The sequence below is a fragment of the Aedes albopictus genome, chromosome 3 (assembly GCF_035046485.1).
Source record: "Aedes albopictus strain Foshan chromosome 3, AalbF5, whole genome shotgun sequence".
In the NCBI taxonomy this organism is placed as follows: Eukaryota; Metazoa; Arthropoda; class Insecta; order Diptera; family Culicidae; genus Aedes; species Aedes albopictus.
The window spans coordinates 183435774-183457223 of NC_085138.1; the positions used below are offsets into that span (position 1 = coordinate 183435774).

The 21450-nt window shown below is 40.8% G+C and overlaps 2 protein-coding genes across 4 annotated transcripts in view; one reads left to right on the forward strand and one right to left on the reverse strand.

Annotated features, from left to right (window-relative positions):
- Positions 1–21450, reverse strand: part of LOC109398865 (transcription initiation factor TFIID subunit 6) — a 28190-nt gene that overhangs the window by 5577 nt on the left and 1163 nt on the right. For 2 of the 3 annotated variants that reach the window (XM_029862862.2, XM_029862861.2), the window contains exons 2-3: positions 6785–7230; positions 6416–6723 (exon numbers count right to left, since the gene is read on the reverse strand). In XM_029862862.2, coding sequence (XP_029718722.1) covers positions 6416–6723; positions 6785–7230 — 754 coding nt within the window. Of the gene's footprint in view, positions 1–5982; positions 6219–6415; positions 6724–6784; positions 7231–21450 lie in introns of those variants that run through there. The other variant, XM_029862863.2, reaches the window with a different exon arrangement.
- LOC115260084 (uncharacterized) lies at positions 7510–12592 on the forward strand. Its single transcript, XM_029860957.2, has 2 exons — positions 7510–9084; positions 12328–12592. Exons 1-2 carry the CDS (start codon positions 7846–7848, stop codon positions 12337–12339), a joined length of 1251 nt encoding a protein of 416 aa, XP_029716817.2. The 5' UTR covers positions 7510–7845; the 3' UTR covers positions 12340–12592.

The window sequence follows — 21450 nt, forward strand, 5'->3', positions numbered from 1 at the left end:
TTCAGTAGACCGGCGAGTATGCGGGTGCTCCCAATGAAGTTGAGAGATCGACAGTTCCACGTACCGAGTTTCCAATCGCAAGTCCTTTATTCGCTGGGGTCATTGCCGTTGGTCTCGGTTCGTATTATTCTGTTGCTGATTTTCCGTTATAATGTTTTTTTACGGCTGGCTCGTAGGGCCTGACACCAACGCCCTACTTTGCGGAGGACCATCAGGTATCAGAAGGCCGGCTCCAGAGGCACGTTATCCTCCATTTGGGACATTTGTGCCATCGCCAAAATAACAGCCTATTTCATCATCTACCTGAGGGAAAAGGAAGGAAAAAGGATTTGGATGGGGATAGGGACAGGTAGGGAAATAGGAAAAATACCCTGGAAGAGGGTACTAACGCACAAGCGTACCACAATGGGTTCAAACAGCGCCCTGAAAAGGGCACTGTAATAACGCATAAAGCGAAAGAGAGCCTATAGCTCTTTACCACAGCGGGTTAAGAACAACAGAATATCCTGAAGATTCAGGTTTCTGAAGTCAGTTTCACTTAATAAGTGTTTACCGAATACTCGGAAACGCAGTTGCGCGAAAACTGGACAGTTACATATCAAATGATACGAAGTTCCATAATCGGATTCACAGCTATCACAGGCAAATGAATCAGCTTGCTGAATATTCGCCATGTGATAGCTGAGTCGGCAGTGGCCAGTCAATGCTTTGTCCAGAATGCTGCAATTCTGCTTAGACAGATTAGTTAGATACTTCGCCACCCGTAGAGATGGCTCAGCACTATACAATTTGGTTTGACGACATGACTCCAAACTATTCCAATATTGTCTGTGTTGAGTGACAGCCCAGTTGTGAATCTGAAGCTTAATCCAACACTTCGATATCGGAATAGCTGGCTCAGGGCCAATGAAGTCATGTGATGCTCCAGAGCGAGCTAACTCATCAGCCAATTCATTTCCAGCGATGGAAGAATGACCAGGTGCCCATAGAAGGTGAACAGCGTTTGCTGAATTCAGCTCCTCGATTTGAGTTCGACAAGCGATAACTATCTTCGACCTGGAGTTGGCCGAAGCAAGTGCTTTAATAGCAGCCTGGCTACCTGAACAGAAGTATATTACTTTGCCCATTACGTGCTGCTGAAGTGCTGATTGCACTCCGCACATAAGAGCAAAGATTTCGGCCTGAAAAACGGTACAGTGTCTACCAAGTGAATAAGACTGATACAGCCTTAGCTCACGAGAATAAACACCAGCACCTGCTCGACCTTCGAGAAGGGAGCCATCAGTGTAACATACGATGCCGTCTGAAATACTTCTTTCCAGATAACCAGATGTCCACTCTTCCCGGGAAGGGAATTTCGTGGAAAATGTCCTATATGGAAAATTACAAGCAATTGTAAGATCACTTGGAGCAAGGACAATTTTGTCCCAATTCACCAAAAGTGGAAACAACGAGGTGTGTGTTGAACTGCGGTTCACAGGAGTTTCCTCTAGTAGACCGAGTACCCGTAACCGGTAAGTGCAAGAAAGGGCTTCTTGTTTGAGATGAATGTGTAGTGGGGCAACGTCAAAGAGAACTTCTAGCGCTGCCGTAGGAGTTGAGGAGAACGCTCCAGACATCGCCATTAAGCACATCCTTTGGAGATGGCCTAATCTTGATTGGACCGTTCTCACTTCACCCTTTTGCCACCACACAAGACATCCATAAGCCAATATTGGCCGAACCACAGTTGTGTAAATCCATTTGATATACTTGGGTTTTAGACCCCAAGTTGTACCAAAAGTACGCCGGCATTGCCCGAAGGCCATACAAGCTTTCTTGATTCTGAACTCAATGTGAGGTGTCCAGGAAAGCTTGGAATCAAGAATGACTCCAACGTACTTTACCTGTTCAGTCACATCGATTTCAGAATCAAAGAGACGCAAAGGTCGAACGCCATTACGGTTTCGCCTTTCCGTGAAAAGAACAATAGATGTTTTACTCGGATTAACCGAAAGGCCATATTGGCGACACCAACCCTCAACTACCTGAAGGGCGTTTTGCATCAGGTCGAAAAGGGTGCTGATGCACATACCAACTAACAATGTTAGGTAGTCGTCGGCAAAACCATAAGTAGGAAAACCGCTATTATTGAGTTGCCTCAATAGCGTATCTGCTACGGAATTCCACAAAAGCGGTGATAAGACTCCCCCTTGGGGGCATCCACAAACACTCAATTTCCTAATCCCTGCTAGACGCAATGTCGAGAAGAGATATCGGTTTTTGAGCATTTGGTGAATCCAATTGGAAATCAATGGAGATATACCATGACTCCGTGCGGCTTCCAATATGGCATCGAAAGGCACGTTGTCAAAGGCACCCTCGATATCTAAGAAAACACCCAAACAAGATTGTTTTTGAGCGAATGCTTTCTCGATATCGTAAACAACCTTGTGTAAAAGAGTCACAGTGGACTTACCAGATTGGTAGGGATGTTGGTTCACATGAAGAGGCACGTTGGCCAGATGAACATCACAGATGTGATGATCCACAATGCGTTCTAAGCATTTCAGAAGAAAAGAGGTCAAACTGATAGGTCTTTGCTTCTTCATACGACGCACGACCCACTTTCGGAATAAACTTTACAGTAATATCCCTCCAGGTTTTGGGAATATACCCTGTAGCAAAACTGCAAACAAGTAGTTTTTTCAAAACATGTTTGAAATAATCAAATCCCTTCTGCAGCAAAATAGGATAAATCCCATCTGCCCCAGGAGATTTGAAAGGAGCAAAGCTATTAAGAGCCCACTCAATCGATTCTATAGTTACAATACTCCGAGCCGAAGCTAAAGAATCATAACTACAAGAAAAGACATCAGGATCATCCGAAGATGTAATATCCACACATCCAGGGAAGTGTGTGCTGAATAAGCATTCCAGAACTTCCTCATCAGAGGAAGTCAGATCGCCATTTGGCAAACGAAGTTCGTTCACCCGGAAATCCTTAGATTTCGCAAGGATTTTGTTTAACCGACTGACTTCACTCAAGCTGGAAACATTTGTACAAAGGTTTTTCCAGCCGGATCGTTCAGCAGACCGGAGAGCTTTCCTGTAGACCTTGCGAGCCGACCTGAAAGCCTCCGAACCAGCCGAACGTCGTCTGTTCCAACTCTTCCTACATTGTTTCCTGAGTTTCGCCAGATCAGAGTTCCACCAAGGGGTTCCTCTTGTGATCTTCACAGACCGTAGAGGGCATGCTTCTTCAAAAGCTTCCATGATGAAGGTCGTTGTAGTATCAACGGCATCATCTAAATCACTTGGAGTGTCAATGGATGGTGAATATCCATGAAATTTGGCTGCAACCAAATCAGTATAAAGATCCCAGTTTGTTGACCGAGGATTCCTGAAACGCAATGTTTGCGAAGTAACATTGACATGTTCAAAAAAGATATAGCGATGGTCAGATAAAGATTCTTCATCTGACACATGCCAATTGGTCAGCTCGTGACTAATTCTGCTAGAGCAAAGCGTTATATCTAACACTTCCTCTCTAGCAGATACCATGAAGGTTGGGCGGTTGCCTATGTTAAGTAATGCAAGATCTGTACTACTTAAGTACTCCATCAAGCTGGAGCCTCTCAAGTTAATGTCTGAGCTGCCCCAGATGATATGGTGAGCATTAGCATCACTGCCAACAATTAGCGGAAGGCCTTTTGAAGTGCAGTATGCGATGACTTGTTTGAAAGCATCCGTAGGGGATGGTTCATCATGTGGTAAATACACAGAACAATAGACGTATTTCCTGTTGAGGTTTCCAACTGATACATCAATTGTGATAGCACATACATCTCTGGTGGTTAGTTCAGAGATGAATGTAGCAACTATTGCGTTGTTGACAAGCACACAGGCTCGAGGCATGACACGCGAGTTTGCCATTTCATGTTTACTGAAAGTGGCAAACACCGGGTTCACAAGGTTTCCTAGATAGAAATTTCCCTTATAAAAGTAAGGTTCTTGTACCAAGGCCACTTGGGCTGTACCATTTTGCATAAGTCTGCAAAGATTGATCGTTGCTGTTCTTTTATGCTGAAGATTGATCTGAGCTATCCTAACCGTAGCCACTACCCAAACTAGGTAAGATTAAACTCTTCGCAACAACAGCACAACAAAGAACAGCAACAATAAAACCAAATCGGTATCGATTGGAAAACGCCAAAGGCGAGGATATACAGAATACACTGTGTAAATCGCATAATGCGAAACCATATAGGTGAAAATTTAAACTAATTAACAACATCTTCATAATCCCGCCCTTATTTAGCCTCAAGTGAGACTAAAGAAGGGCAGCTGATTGTCTCGGAGAAACACAAGGTCCACTGCACCATTGCTCCGGTTAGCGCAGTAAGGGCTACATACTGTGGAGGGCGCCCTGGTGCTCCACAGGCTCCGTTAGCGGTTAGGTTTTTATTAGACCCCCCCCCCCCCAAGCCATTCATTCCTAGGCACGGTAAGCATAAAGCCGCATCACACCATGAATTAGGGGTCACCTGTTGGTGGATTCTTACCACCGGAACAGGCGGTCCGTAGTGTTATTCTTAGCCAATTGAGACAATCGCTACCGACACTACACAGCTATCTAGGCTGATCGAGAAAAGAAGTTAATATTGATGATCAACTTCATACGAATTCGAACAGCCGCAAATTCTATTAGTATTATTCTGTTGCTGATTTTCCGTTATAATGTTTTTTTACGGCTGGCTCGTAGGGCCTGTCACCAACGCCCTACTTTGCGGAGGACCATAGTGCACAGTTGAGCTTAGAGTCCTTCCCTGGCACTCGGACGTAGATCAGCCGCCCCTAACATGGGGATCAGACACTGTTGTGAGACGTTCCTCCTGGAGAACAGACGCTCAGGTTTGCCGAAGCATTGCCGCTTCCATTGGGGACTTCAAACACTACACCTCGTCGTACATGACATTCCATAACACCGGACCTAGGATGGAACCTTGCGGGACCCCTGAGGTTATGTGAAAGCACTTTCGATCCAACTCTGTGTCGTAAACCAGTACCATCAGGGTACCAGATTCCGCTCATCTAAGGCCAGTTTTGCAGAAAAACATCATCTGTTAAATAACTGTTAAGCCAATTTGTAATGTTTTTGCATTTTAAGTTAGTTCAATCTAAGTACAATCAGATACAAAACAAGACTTATGTAGAACTTTTCATAAAAACATGATTTTATTACAATTTGTATGAGACCAAAGTGGTCCTAATTCCGCTCACGGACAAATGTATGCCATCTTTTAAATAGACGTTTGCGGAAAAGTGAATTATTTTTGCAACTTTATGTTTTTACAATTATTTTTTCCTATTCAGCGGGAGTGTATAAGAGTGATCAAATACACTGTGTACTAAAATCGACAGTTTTTACGATTTTCACGTATTTTTTGCGTGAGCGGTTATTGGAACACATAAAATTTCCTACAGCTTTTTTGGGTCCAATAGCCGCTCAAAAAATTCTACTGTTTTGTTTTTAAAATTTATGTTATTTGGTAAATACTGCATAAAATGGCTTTGCTTTCATATAATTTATATTGTCCAAGAATATCAGCAACGAAAAGGGGGTATTTATGCGTGAAAACTTGATTTTTGCAACAGTGAGCGGCTATTGGGTCATGAGCGGCTACTGGTACACTGACGGTACTCGATGTTGAAACTAACATCCGAGAATCCTCAGACGCAAGAGCGAATCGGCAATTGCCGCCCAACCGGCGCTATTAAACGCGTTCCTTACATCTAGAGTCAGCACTGCACAGTAGCGAGTCCCCCTCTTAAAAGGCCTATATGAAAAGTATTGTTTTGAGCGGGTATCAACGTGTTGTAGCAAAGATATTAACTTTAAAAAAGCCAACATCAACGTTCTTTGTCTTTCATTGCATGACAGCCCCTAAATAAGCATTGTGTTCCGGATGTTCGGATCCTAGTAAAATTTGCCTAACCAGATTTATTCCAATGCCTTAGCCAAACCACAGGCAGCAAACTTTTGTTGTTCAAACCCGATTGCGTACTTTCTTATACTAATACTGATTAAATGATCAGTATTCCTAATGTATACTTTAAAAATCTAAATAAGCCTATGGAACGCCATATCCTTTCCGCCAATTCGTGTACTTTGATCGCATGGCATATTCTTTGGCAAGCGTTGATCCATTTTTTTTAACAAAAATATTCATCGATTTCTAAAAGAAAGGAAAAAGCACAATTATTCCTATCTAGGTGGTCCAGTAGAAGAAAGTTGATAGCAATCCGGCGAACAATACACGTTTTTACCATCGAAAAGACTACCCAAAATGAGGATTAGTTAGGAACTGTTCGGTGTTAGTAGAAGCATTCGTGAAACTATTCCTAAGAAATGAACCCTTTTAGGGTCACTTACCTTGAGATGGGGACGGCGTCTGCTGACGTTGGCTAACGATGACAAACTTTTGCTGTTGGCCTCCCACTGTCGATGGGCCACCCTGCGAAGTTTGTCTCTGTAGCGGACCGGAACTGATCGCAGATGAAGGCTTGCTAGTGCCGGCCAGGGGCGTTTGAGGGCGAGCCGGGGTGCTGGATGTAGTCGTAACAAGCGAGACATTAGCCGCCGAAGCACTGGCACTGGTGCTGGCTGGCGTGGGTGGGGGAGCTGTTCGAGCCTTGATAACCCCCTGATGCAGCGTGGGGCCTAAGAAACCGTAATCTTTCCTGGAAGAGAATTTCAAATATATTTAGAAGCATGTTCATCAAAGTAATGCAAGCTACTAACTTGTATTCTTCGACGACATCCGGAGGGTTTCTCAGCGTCTTCAGTACCGGAGAACATGCCTTCTGTAGCATGGCCCGGATATGTCCGGCGGCAATTTTATCCGTGGCGCTGATGTTGCTTCCTTGGAGATGCACTTCCACTCGCTCGGAGATGAACTTCAGCCGAGGAATGATGAAAACCTTGATGACTTCGGTCCCCAGCTCGGATAGGCCTTCCAAAGCTCCGTACAGCGACGAGAGTGGCGTTTTATCATTCTGTAGTGCCGAGCTGAACAATCTGGTGACACGGGTTTGTAGATTGTTAGTGGAGGTGTTGAAGTTTTTGCAGATCTGAGCCATGAGGCGGGCAGCAAAATCTCGCAGGGCCCAATGGTTGTCCAGTTCTGGTCGCATGCATAACTGTCTCGATACTATGCACGTGGATACTGATGGAATAAGTTCATGAAGCTGAGGGAGAAATTAATTTGAACATTATATTACTAAAAATAATGATTGACTCATTTTTTTATTTAATTCGAATAAAATAATCATATCAGGCCAAACATGTCTAAAGGTCTTATCTGCAGAAAAGAGGCTCTCTTTGGATTCTCTTTCTTTCGTTAATATCTCAGCTGTTTATTTGTATTATGATTGTCTCCTTGCATTGGACGGTGGTCAAAAAAATCGTCTTTTGATTTGTACTCAAAAAATAGTTGAAAATTGTACCATTACATTGTGTAAGCATAGAGAAGAAATCGATTAGAAATTTTGCTCGGGTCGTCACAACGATATCGCACAATATTGTTTTCAAGACAGTATATTGTTGGTCTGTTTCCGGTGTCGTTTGTATTCAGTCTAGAGCATATTGTAAGAGCAAGTCGCAAATACAGATTTTCCGTGAATAATTATTGTTTTTTTCGAAGCGCATATCCCCGCCCAAAGTTCAGAAGTGGGATTACGGAAGTGAAAACACGTTTTTGTGAATATCGCGGAAAACATTAGCTCTAGAGTGCCTTCGAAAGAAAACATCTGAAGTTGGAGTTTGTGTTGGCAGCCGAAACACCGCCATTTTGAGTTGCAGCAATGTCTTCTGACGAGTCGGCCGATGAATCTGAGCAGACTGTTGTTCGACGGAAAAAACAGTTCATCAAAAGAAGGAGTGCTCCGAAAATCAGCACGTCCGACGCCCCCCGGGGATCAACGCAGCGATATCCGTCGCCGACACAGCAGGTATCTCGTGACACGTTTGAGCAGGTTCGTCCAGCGGCCAAAATGGCGGCACTGCACATCAAGAAGGAGGAAGTATCCAGTGAATGCGAAGAATCGAACACGGGCTATGCGTCCCAGAACACTCTATCTGCAGAACGGATTGAAAGAGGCGATCGGTCGGCCGGGCGGCGAAGAGAAACGTTGCTACATCCTTTGGAAGTGGAACGCATAATTCCAGCCTACGATGGGAAGCAAAGCAGCGCCAGGTGGATTGCGAAGATTGAAGGTTATGCTCAGTCTTACGGATGGACTTCGCGGTCGTGTCTCCATTATGCCCACACCAGGTTGACGGGAACGGCACGGAAATGGTTCGAGGCTCAAGACGAGGGAAGCCTATCTTGGATCCGATTCAAACAGTTACTTCTACAGGCGTTTCCAGGATACACGAATGAGGCAGAGGTTCATTTCAAGCTAGCGAACCGTGTTCGCGGAAAGGATGAGGACGCTGAAAGCTTTGTGTACGATGTACAAAGGATAGCTAAGGAAGGAAACCTGTCTGAAGAAGCTATTATTACGTACGTTGTGAGGAATATCAATGACGACAAACTACAAGAGCACCTGATCAGTAAGGATCCTCGCAGATGCGTCGATGCTGTATCATGTATTCAACGGTTTGTGCGTATGCGTGAAACAGTTCTACCGAAGCCGATTGTACCAATGAAGAAGGAAATGAAGTTGCTTCCCGTTAGACAGTCCACAGCACCGGACAGTGAAGACAGCCTCAAAATACCATTCGTTCGTCGTTGCTTCAACTGTAACGAATTGGGTCATCTGTCAGTGAACTGTCCCAAGACGCCGAAGAAGTCAAGATGTTCCAAATGTGGAAAGGTCGGCCATGAATCGTCCAACTGTGCAACTTCAACATCGCAGCTGCTGCAAAAGTCTGGACCAGCACACATTCGGTTTTTGGAAGGAGAACAATCAACCGGTGAAGCTCATTCTACAGAAGAAGCCTACTTCCTAGAGGTGGATGAAGGCAGTCGTCTGCCTGTAACGATGATCCTAGGGGACCGGTGCCGCTCATCGGACGCGCTTGTTGATTTAGGAGCTTCGGTAAGTGTTATTAAAGAATCAATGTTGCCACCTGGTTTTGACTACGACGAATGTAAACGTAGAGTATTCGGTATTAGTGGCTCGCGGTTGTCGGTTCAAGGTTCGTTTCAGACCATTGTTATCGTTGAAGATCGGGTGTTCAAGATTAATGTACTAGTAATGGCCAGTGCGTCTATGAAAGCAAATGTTGACATCATTCTCGGTCGGGATTTTATCAATGGCAATGGCATCGGTGGAGTAGTGTTCCGTCGCGAAATTCGAGAAGCAAATTACAACACTGAATTGATGGAAAATGCCTTTGGGGAACTCGACAGCACCTTTTGTGTAATAGATCAAGTTGAACAGATTGAAGATCTCGACGTAGGCGACTCAGACGAAACCCGCCAGCAGAAAGTTAGAATTGAACAGATTTTTGCTAAAAATTATACACTTCGGCCTAAACCAAAAGAACCACCTATTAGAATGGCCGTAGAGGTCAAACTAAAAGAATACAAGCCCTATACTCAGCGACCAGCTCGTTTAAGTTTTTACGAGAATACAGAACTAGAGAAAATAGTGCAGGACATGCTGGCCAAAGGTATAATACGTGAAAGTAACGCTGATGATCATTGTAAGGTTGTATTAGTCAAGAAAAAGAACAACACATTTCGTATGTGTGTTAATTTCCGACCATTGAACAAGCTTGTTATTCGCGACAACTACCCTATGCCCGTGATTGATGACCTCATCGTAAAGCTTCGTAATAAGCGATATTTTACAGCACTTGATTTAAAAAACGGTTACTACCATGTGGACGTGAATGAAAATTCGAAAAAGTATTTGTCATTTGTAGTAGAAGGTGGCCAATATGAATTCAACAAACTTCCTTTTGGATTTGCGAATTCCCCTGCTGCGTTTGTGTGGTATATAAGGAAAGTATTAGAACCGTTCATTGCATCTGGCACGGTTATTGTGTTCATAGATGACTTCATGATCAGTACTGACACTTTAGAAGAGCATTATGAGGTTCTTGCAGCGGTTCTTGCTAGATTGAGTGATAATCACGTGAAGTTACAATTGAACAAATGCTGTTTTCTAAAAACTGCTCTTGACTATCTCGGATATAATATCTCTCATAATGCAATCACGCCCAGTGCACATCATGTGCAATCAGTTCAGTCAATACCGCAACCGATTAACGCGCACGCCTTAAGGCGGTTCATGGGTTTAATTAGCTACTTTCGTAAGTTTATATTGAATTTCAATAAGATTGCTCAACCGTTATATGAACTGCTTAAGAAGGATGCCCCATTTGTGTATGATAAACGTCACGTAGACGCGTTCGTAGAGTTAAAAAGTTGTCTAACCTCGCGACCGGTTTTAGCCATTTATTCTCCATCTCTTGAAACAGAAGTACATACGGATGCATCCAGTGCAGGTTTCGGTGGTATACTATTGCAGCGGCAAGAGTACGACAATCAGTTGCACCCGGTTATGTACTTCAGTCGCAAGACAACTGATGCAGAATCTAAGCTGCACAGTTTCGAGCTAGAAACTCTGGCTTTGGTCTACGCTCTCAAACGGTTCAGAAACTATCTTTTCGGCATGAAATTCAAAGTAGTTAGCGATTGTGAAGCCCTGCAGAAAACTTTGGAAAAGAAAGAAGTTAATGCCAAAATTGCACGGTGGAGCTTTTATTTTGAACAGTTTGATTTTGTCATCGCTCATCGTTCAAGTGAACGCATGAAGCATGTGGATGCGTTAAGCCGTAGTATGATATTGGCAGTGGATGATCTACCCGAAGACGATTTATTTTCAAACTCGTTATACGTTGCCCAAATTAATGACTCAAAGGTTCAAATGCTTAAATCTGATATTCTATCAGGAAAACTCAAAGATTACGAGGTAAGAGACAACATTGTTTACAGAAAGGATAAAAAACAGAAACTGTTGCTTTACATTCCTGAAGCCATGGAAACATCCGTTTTGTATCGATTCCACAACAACATGGGTCATTTCGGTGTAGACAAGGTTTGTTCAGAGATTAAGCGTATGTTTTGGTTTCCTGATATGAGGCAAAAGGTGTTGAATCACGGTAAAAGCTGCATCACATGTATATCATATAACCCGAAAAACAAACGGTATGATGGCTATTTGCAAAACCTAGACAAAGGAACTTTGCCATTTTCTACTATTCATCTTGACCATCTTGGTCCTCTTGAAACAACGAAACAGAAGAATGCTCACATACTTGCGATTATTGACGGCTTTACCAAATTCATCAAATTATTCGCTACTAAAACCACAAAAACACAAGAAGTAATCAAGGCGTTACGTTCTTACAATCAGAATTACTCAACACCCTTGCGTATTATATCTGATCGTGGTAGTGCATTCACGTCATCTGAATTCGAAAGGTTTTGTTCGGAAAACGGTATTGTACATACTTTAATCGCGACTGGTTGCCCAAAGGCAAACGGCCAAATTGAACGATACAATCGTACTCTTGTACCCCTGTTGGCTAAATTGGTAGAGGAGCGTAAGTTATGCTGGGATAAGGTTTTAGGAGAAGCAGAACACCTTCTTAATAATTCATATAATCGGTCAATAGATAATGTCCCTTCGATACTACTTTTCGGTATCAAGCAAAGAAGATATGTTGCGTCCGACCTGGAAAGATTCATGCAAGGATTTGAGGAGGAAAATCGAAACTTAGATACCATTCGTCAAGAGGCAAGTTCAAAAATCCGTTCCTTACAAGACTATAACAAAATGAAGCACGATGAAAAATGTAAAAATAACACAAGGTATCATGAAGGCGATCTAGTTGTAATCAGGGCTGTAAAGGTACAAGGCGCGAACAACAAGTTGAAAGCGAAGTTCAAAGGCCCTTACCAGATAAAGAAGGTTTTGAACAATAACCGTTATATAGTTTCAGATCTCGAAGGATATCAGGTGACTAGTTCACATTTCGATGGAACTTTTGATCCTCTCAACTTGCGTCTATATAAGAAGGGTGTATGCCAGGGTAATACAAAGGCAAGAGTTGAAAGTCCGTCAGTAGCTAGTGATTCCGAACCGGAATTTTATGGTGAATCAGAAGAAGAGTTTCACGGATTTCCTGACGAGAACTGATTCTTCCTTGCTAGTATGCCATTGAATAATTCATAACAGCGTTTATTCAATATTTTTGTTATCTTCAACATCTACGAAGGCTTGATGCGTGGTTTGAACTGACAGTATCTTATTTTGTTTTGTCACCAGGTTGAGCATTAGTTCTTTGGTAACTCTATCGAGGTCGATAGATGTAGGATGGCCGAGCTGTAAGCATAGAGAAGAAATCGATTAGAAATTTTGCTCGGGTCGTCACAACGATATCGCACAATATTGTTTTCAAGACAGTATATTGTTGGTCTGTTTCCGGTGTCGTTTGCATTCAGTCTAGAGCATATTGTAAGAGCAAGTCGCAAATACAGATTTTCCGTGAATAATTATTGTTTTTTTCGAAGCGCATATCCCCGCCCAAAATTGCAATATTTGAAAGAGAAAGTGAACAAAGAGAGCCTCTCAAATGCAGATAGGACCTATTGAAATGTTTGGCCTGATATGCGAGCATAACCGCCCAATGCTAAACGTACTGTGGTTGGACGGGCCATCACTAGGTGGCGGTAGTGATCAAACGTCAAACAGGAATAAAAACGATGCCAGTGCCGCGAGTGGTCACTGGTCAGTTGACCAACTACCGAAAATTTGAATCAACCGTTAAAAAGATGATCGATGGAAAGCGGCCGAAGTGCGGCGTCTGCTTCTCTGTGGAAATCTCTTCAATAGCGATTGCTTCACTTGGAAGTCATTTCGACATTGATTTTTCATTTGGGCCTAACTGACATTTTCGAGTTCTCTTCATCGATCCTCTCTTTGTGTTATCACAGAATGTGTATTAAGTTTTCCAAAGATTTTTTGGTTGAAATGCGAAGAAGACGACTACATGTTGCTATAGGGCAGTGCATGAAATTATCTCATTCTCTTTCACTCTTACAGAAATGTTGTAAACAGCAAGGCCACGAAACGTCAAAATCCCATACAAAATCAAAACAGTGCAGTGCCCTATAGAAACAAAAAGAATAATGATGTTTGTTTTGATCAAGTTATTAGCGAAAGAGAGAGTCGACGAAGAGAAATCGATCAAGTCAGTTAGGCCCTTATGAAAAATCATTGTCGATTTGTCATTTGACTTAAGTCTTTCCTATCTTTTGGGCATTTTAGTTCTCGAGGCAGTCGAAAGATGCCAAACGATTTCTTAACATTTTTAAGATTTCTAGTAATGAACAAAATGAAATAAAACAGTATGGTCACACCCCCTTGGCACAAATTTCCCAAATGGAGGAGAACGTGCCTCTAGAGCCGACCTACTGATGGTCACAGATAAACAGACGTAACAGACGTAATATCTGAGTAAGACCAACTTAGCCAATGAGTAGAAATTTTTCCCTGTGTATAGGAGCATACGAGATGAAAGCGCTAAAAATCAAATAACACAGCGCAACATTTTTTTGTCTCAAGAGCAAACTCATGTGTCTCCTAAGGATTTTGGGCCGCTGAATCCGAATCCGGGTTCAGATTTGCTCCAACACGTCACAATTTTGAGCTACACCTCAATATAGGGCAAAATATGCGATTTTGGGCTTTTTTGACTGCAAGCCATTAAGTATGGAAATATTTTTTTTCAAGCAATCAAAAAGTTAATTGGTCAATTAACATCTAAATTAACGACTCATGCAAAATATTTCGTTTTAGCTAATCAAATTTGATAGATATAAGCATTTTATCTTAGTATGAAAACTTGCATGCAACTTTTGGAGGGTGACTTGTATGGTAAATAAGCCTCTGCACGAATCTGGCGTAGGTACTGCTCACTCCCAGAGAAAATTTGAAAACAGTTCGCACAGTAAAAGTCAAATGTGACTTTTACTGTGCGCGGTGTTTTCAAATTTTCTGTGGGAGTGAGCACGACAGGGCAAATTCGTACAGAGGCTCATATCGTACCTAGCATAAATCGCTTTAAACACAGAGAACAGACATCCAAGTCCAGTTCCGAAACTGTGTAAGGAATTTACTGCCCCCACTCACATATCTGTCCCATTAGACTTTTCATCACTTTTGAGTTAACGTAAGGAATCATCATCATTTTCAACGTACTTTCAAACCCCATAATAAAAATTGCGGATTTTTATGTCAATGTGCGGAAAAAATACCAAATCATGAGCGTCCCATATTCAAAGTACCCGCATAACAGTCCCATCATGGATTTTTGTATCATGCAACACAAAACTGAACATTTTTTAGTGATCCTAATATTTTTCACAGTTCTGTATTCAGGTGCAAAGCAATCTGTGAAAGTTTCGAGATGATCGAAATATTTTTCAAGTTATGACGATTTTTCAAAGTTTTATATGGGAACGAGTTGTCCAAGTTCAAACGCTGTTTTCTCAATTCCTACTTTTTGCAAATGGGACTGTTATGTGAGTGGGGGCAGTTTAAGGGGTCGTCCATAAATGACGTAGCTTTTTTAAGCGATTTTTAATACCCCCTCCCCCCTCGTAGCATTTCGTCACATATTCAGATACCCCCCTCTATAAATGACGTAGCTTATTGAACACCCTCCCACCCCCCTTAAAAAAGCATGTCAAAAAAACAAAAAAAAAACTCAAATTTAGCTCTGATTTCATTCTGTTAAACAGAATATTATGAAAAAAAAAACAACAATAGCAAAATAACATTGCCGACTGCCAGGAGCAGATCGCCGACATCCAGACCATAGGTACAACCAGTGGAGATTATCACCAAAGCTAATGACTCAATAAACCACCTATCGTTCTGCTTGATGCCGAAGAACAGGAAATTGATGCTTCCAACATAGTTAAATACCATATTAGCCTGAGCTCTTCCGAAGATATTAGTTTGCTCACTAATAAATCTCTTCAAAATATCAAATTGGTTTCTTCTAAAACTCTTACAGCAGTTCATTTTGGAATTCCTCAAGGGTTTTTTTTTTGGAATCCCGTTTTGAGAATTTCTACCTTTTTAATTCCTCCAAGAATTTCCTTTGGGATTCCATATTTGAAAATTCCCAATTATTGTATTCCTTCAGGGGTTCCTTCTGAGATTTCCCAAGCAGTTTGTTTTCTAATGTTTTTCTAAAAGTTTATCCATGGTTTGCTTCAAGAGTTCTTACAAGGTTTTCTTCTTCTTTCTTCCACCAGAAGTTTCTTCGGGCATCTCTTCAGGGATTTAAACTGGATTTTTTTTTTAGATTCCATAAGAACTTTTTTGTGTATTTCCCAAAGAAGTTCCTTTCGGGATTCTTCCAGGAATTCCTTCTTGATATTCTTCAGTAATTCACTAAGATATTTATACCGAGATCTCGGCAGGAAACCCCACCGGTCTTTAAAAGCCCTCCCAGGAATTAGATTCTTCTGAAATTCCTCATGGACTTCCTTCTAGGATTTATCCAGGATTTTTACTACCAGAACTCCTCCAGGAACTTTTTTCGGCATCTTTCCATTCTCTTAGAATTCCGCGAGGAATCCCTTTACGGATTCCTCCCATTATTCCTTCTGGAATTTCTCCAGCATTTTCTTTTTTATATTTCACCAGGAGTTATGTCCAGATAATCTTCCGGGATTTCCTAAAATAACATTTGGGATTCCTTCAGAGATTTCTTCCGGTATTCATTCAAAAATTTCTTCCGTGTTTTCTTCAGAAGTTAAACCAGGAGTTCCTTCTGAGAATATCTCTTTTTCCAGGAGCTTATTCAAGATTTTTCCTAATGTTCCATCTAGAACTGCTCAAGGGACTCCTCACGGAGTTTCTTTTGAAATTTCTCTATGATTTCCGTTCCAAATTCCTCCAGGAGTCCTTCTGAGATTTCTCCAGATCCTTTTGGAATGTTTTCAGAAGTCTTTTTTTTTCCTGGGTTTCCCAGTAGGAATTACTGTGGAAATGTTATCCTTCTCCTGTTGGGAAAACCTATAAAGAACACCATGAAAAATTCCTTACAAAGCTGCTAGAGGAGCTCATTAGGAAGTCCTGTAGAAAAGAGCTCCTGAAATAATGCCATAATCCCAAACAATATGAAAAAAATTCCTTTGCAACCTTAGCTGCGTGCAGTGCTCTACAGCAAGCAACAAACTATTGGTCGTGAGAAGCATTTGAGCGAAATTGATTCTTGTCTGCAAACACAATACATTATTCTTTATGCAGGATTTCAAAACCATTTTCTCAGATACAGTTGTTGCATCCGATAGCTGCATGTCTTATTAACCCTAAAAGGGATACTTGGGGTCCATTGGACCCCAGGTGCCTTTCAGAGCTCGTCTTTCATGGAACACACTCAGCGAGGTGACAAAACTGAGGCCATGAAGGTATCCCTTTTAGGGTTAATTGAGGCTGCCTTTAATCTTCATTTTTTGGTTATTTACATTGATGTTAATGAAAAAAAATAATTTTTTTTTCGATTTACTGGATAATGATACTAAATGCAAGTAAAAATTTTATTAAATACGAAATACTTTTTTCAATAGGCTTACTTAGTAGGAAGCTACGTAGCATATCATAAACCCTTACCCCCTATCGTCACACTTCGTCACAAAATCACAAACACCCCCCTCCCCTCTAAAAAGCTACGTCATTTATGGACGCCCCCTAACGGCCATTTGAAATCGGCAACACAAGTGGCAATAGCGGGGCGCTGCAATCGGTTAATTTCCCATACTAATTTAAATCACCACTTGAAATGTTTCAATTCACCACTGACTGTGGCAATATTGTGTTTGGTGGCATTAGTGTTGTCATCGTGTATTGGTTTGCAACCTTACTCAAGTAAAGATTCAAATCCTTACACAACTTTCCGAATGAAATTTGTTCTAGCCTGGATGTCTGTTCTCTGTGCTTTAAACCAGTGATCACCAAACTGCGGCCCTCGAGGTGATTTATTGCGGCCCGCGAACTGATTTTCAAGTATGTCAGAATGTGGCCCGCTGAAACATTGAATAACCAAATATAACATTTTTCTATTTTTTTATGATTTGTTACAATACATATTTTCTACAAAGCTCAACTGAATTAGTATTATTATTTCTGAAATTGACTTAGACCATTGTTTTTGTTTCGAAATATTATTCGTCGCGTTCGATAAGGGGGAATAACCGAACGCGACGATTTGAACCCGTCGCGGGTGAAACCATCGCCAGAGTCGTCGCCAGCCAATCAGCAGGCGGGAGTCTGACGTTTCTCCGATCTCATTAACACAAACAGAGGTGGTTCTTGATTCGTCGCGATGATTCAGAAATGCCAAATGGAAGTTAGCAGCACGTTTTTTCTATGAAAGCAACATACAATATTGATCCTTGACTAAATTTTGTGGTAAGCGACAGCTCTTTTTAAAGAAATGGTGAATTTTGGAAACAGACTTTCAGAGAAAAGGGGTATTTGTAGATCGGCATTCTATCGAAGATTTAATGAAACTGGTTCAAAATGAATTTTGAATTCTTGCGGCCCGCAGTCTCCATGTAAAAATTTATTTTGGCCCGCATAGACACTAAGGCTGAGGACCACTGCTTTAAACTATCAAATTCGATTTGGTAAAACGAAATATTTTGCATGAGTCGTTAATTTAGATGTTAATTGACCAATTGGTCGGCGTTAAGTCAGAGGGGACCAAGTAACAAAATTGACGAAAATTAAATTTTAAGGGCATTTGATCAGGAATTACTTAGGCTACTTGGAACATTCGCCCAATTTTCTTAATGTTACAATTAACGAGAGTTATAGCACAATTATCTTTTGATTGAACTGCAAAAATCGATAATAGTGTACAGTCAGAGTGGACCATATGCTTGATGTCAAGAGAGAAAAAATATGTATTGGTTAAAATCCAATAAATAAAATAGTTTATCATCAAAATGTGATACGTTTCCAAATCGTATGACTCCCTAACGCATTTTCTGATGATTATTGATCAAGAAAGCACGTGAAATTCCATTTTATCATGGTCTATATCGTATTTTACAGATCATCGTGTTGAAGCATATTGGGGCATTTCACGTGCAGACAGAGTGGACCGTGTGTCTCTAAGAAAAATAGTTGAAATTACCTTATTCTTCGTAACCCTTTCCAAATCAAAATATGTTTGTTCAGTAGCTGTTGGGCATCATATTGTAATGTACCAATACCCGTTTCATGAAGAAATTGATTTTACCGAATATTTAACAATTGTGTACTTGGTTCACTCTGTCTGAACGAAATTTTGAAAAATGCCAGTCCTCTGAATAAATTATTATGAACCGTGTAACTACAATATTTCAAAAACGTGCTGAATTATGAAAATACATTCAAAAGTTGTTAGCTATTCAATGTTCAAGTTAAGAATTCTCAAATAGCTCATTAATTGACTACCTTTCATGTGATATTGAACTGTTGTACTTGATCCACTCTGACTGAATATAAAAATTGAAAATGGTAATCAACACTGTAATAACAGAAATATGAAAATCTAAACTTCCTGCTCACATTATACACCACTCCTATTAACTTTTGTCCTACTTGTGCATTATTTTTTCATCAAACATGTAAGAACTTGAGTGTGAAATGTAGTTGGTTGAAGATTTTCCAAAAACCGTTCAGTCAGAGTGGACTAAATTCAATTAATTAGGGTGGGGTGGGGCAAGATGGGTCACCTAAGGATGGATCACCATAACATTGTAAATACAAATCGTATTGGTTTGTATTCGTCCGCTACTCTTTAATACACTAGTTAGCTATGCTAAAAGTCGATAAAAAGTTCATTAAAAACAAAATATGATGTTAAACAAGCAGTTTTAAAAAGTGATCGATTTTGCGCCGTGAAAAAAGTGCGGGGCAAGATGGGTCACTTTATGATTTATAGCAAAAATTCAGGAACATTTGTTGAAAAACTTGAAACTTATAGAGTTGCAAACTTTAAAGTCGTTTTTCTAGAAATTAAGTAAAAGACACATGGTCCTCTCTGACTTAACGCCGACCAATTAACCTTTTGATTGCTTAAAAAAATATTTCCATGCTTAATGATTTGCAGTCAAGAAAGCCCAAACCGCATATTTTACCCTATAAATTGAGGTATAGCTCAAAATTGTGACGTGTTGGAGCAAATCTGAGCCCGGATTCGGATTCAGCGGCCCAAAATCTGTCAGAGACACATAAGTTTGCTCTTGAGATAGACCAAAAGTTAATTTTTGTTACGCTGTGTAATTCTTCTGTCATTACAACTAGGTATTCTTGATAGGATTCTTTCAGCATTTCAGCACTCTTCCTGCTTTAGTTTATTCATGGATTTCTCCAAAAGTTTAGTAATTCCTACTAGGAATTCTCTTGAGATTATTTTAGGAACTACTGCTGGCATTGCTCTACGACTGCTACTGGGTTTCCTCCTAGAGTCTAGATATTTCTGGTACGAATCATCCAGATTTTTTTTCTCTGGGTTTCCCATGCATTAACTGCAAGGAATCCTCCAGGAATTGCTGGAGGCCTCTCAAGAGGTATAATTACAACTATCCTTGCTGAAAATATGTTTGCAATCAATTCAATTTCAATTAAATTTATTTCTGGAATTCAACGTTACTACATTTAATATTTACACTTACATTTCAGAGATTTGGTTTACCTTTCAGCTGAGAACAATACAAATTCATTTAAGATACATTAGGGGTAGGCGGGGCATTATGGACACCCGGGGCAGAATGGACACCCTCAATATTTTGAAATATGCGAACTTTTTTAAACTTTTAATGAATGGAGAATATAGTCCATTTGTCTAAAACGTAGTTTCAGGAAAGAAACATTCGAAATTAAAATTATACTTGATTTTACACGAAAAAGTTGCGTCCTCCGTTTTTTGAGCATGGAAATTATAATTTTCACACCATCTAAAATAAGATTTAGTGATTAATTTATTGCAGGTCGATTAAAACCTGATATTTCTAGAACACATGCAAGTAGTTTTGCTGTATCTACATGCTTAATATGTTTATATTTTCTTCTTTATTATATCAAAAATCAAGTTTGGAAATATCTTCTGCTGCCGGGGCAAAATGGACACTCACCTTTTTGAAAGAAGCGGCAAGGGAAAAATATAAGCTAAATCACAAACCAACCAAATTCTTCGATTTCGGTACATTTCCGGTTAAATGTTCACTATAGTAGACATAGGGTGAAAAAAATTGGTCAAAAAACGACAAAAGTGGAAAATAGTTATTCTAGGCACAGCTGTACATGCCGACAAAAACGAAGCTTTATCCAAAACAGCCTGAATTTAAATTAACTGAACAAAAATGAGCTACTTCGGCGTATTATTCAACCAAAATAGTTGTTTTGTAACGAAATGACTTTATAGGTGTAAATAATGTACGAAATTCGTAAAAGTCTCATGGTGTCCATATTGCCCCATGGGGGTGTCCATTCTGCCCCGTATGCTTGAAGACAGTCATGAAAAAATAACATTTTTCATAACATTTTTTGAAGTGGATAAATCATTTTTCATCGTGAGCATTCTTATGCAATAGATGCTAAATAGACTTTAAAAGGATACATGTATCAAAAAACTAAACTTTTTTGACATCTTGCCAGGTAAAGATGGCAAAAACCTTAGGGTGTCCATAATGCCCCGCCTACCCCTAATACAACAACAGGGCCCATATAGCCGAGGCGGTAAACGCACGGGTATTCAGCATGACCATGCTGAGGGTGACGGGTTCGATTCCCGGTCGGTCCAGGATCTTTTCGTAAAGGAAATTTCCTTGACTTCCTTGGGCATAAGAGTATCTTCGTGCCTGCCACACGATATACACATGCAAAATGGTCATTGGCAGAGGAAGCTCTCAGTTAATAACTGTGGAAGTGCTCATAGAACACTAAGCTGAGAAGCAGGCTTTGTCCCAGTGAGGACGTTACGCCAAGAAGAGAGAGAGAGAGACATTAATACAAACAACAGAAATTACTAGCTAAATGTAGCTCAGTGAGGATTCCCTAAGAAATTCTATTAGAAGGAATCCCAGCAGTATTATTTACTGGATGTATTTCGAGAGGAATTCTCAGGATTCATAGCAGGTGTTTCTGAAAGAGCTTCAAGAGTACTTCCTTGAGGAAACCTGAGGAATTGCTGGAGCAATCTTAGGAGGATTTTCCAGAGGAACCCTAGCAAGCATCCCTAGAGGAATTGCTGGAGAAGTCTTTCGAGAAATCGTCTTGGAATTTCGTCAGGAATGCCTGATGGGATCCTGTCAGAAATTTCTGCTGGGATTCCTACCCGGATTTCTCCAAGCATAGTCATTTACAAACAATGTTTACAGCGCC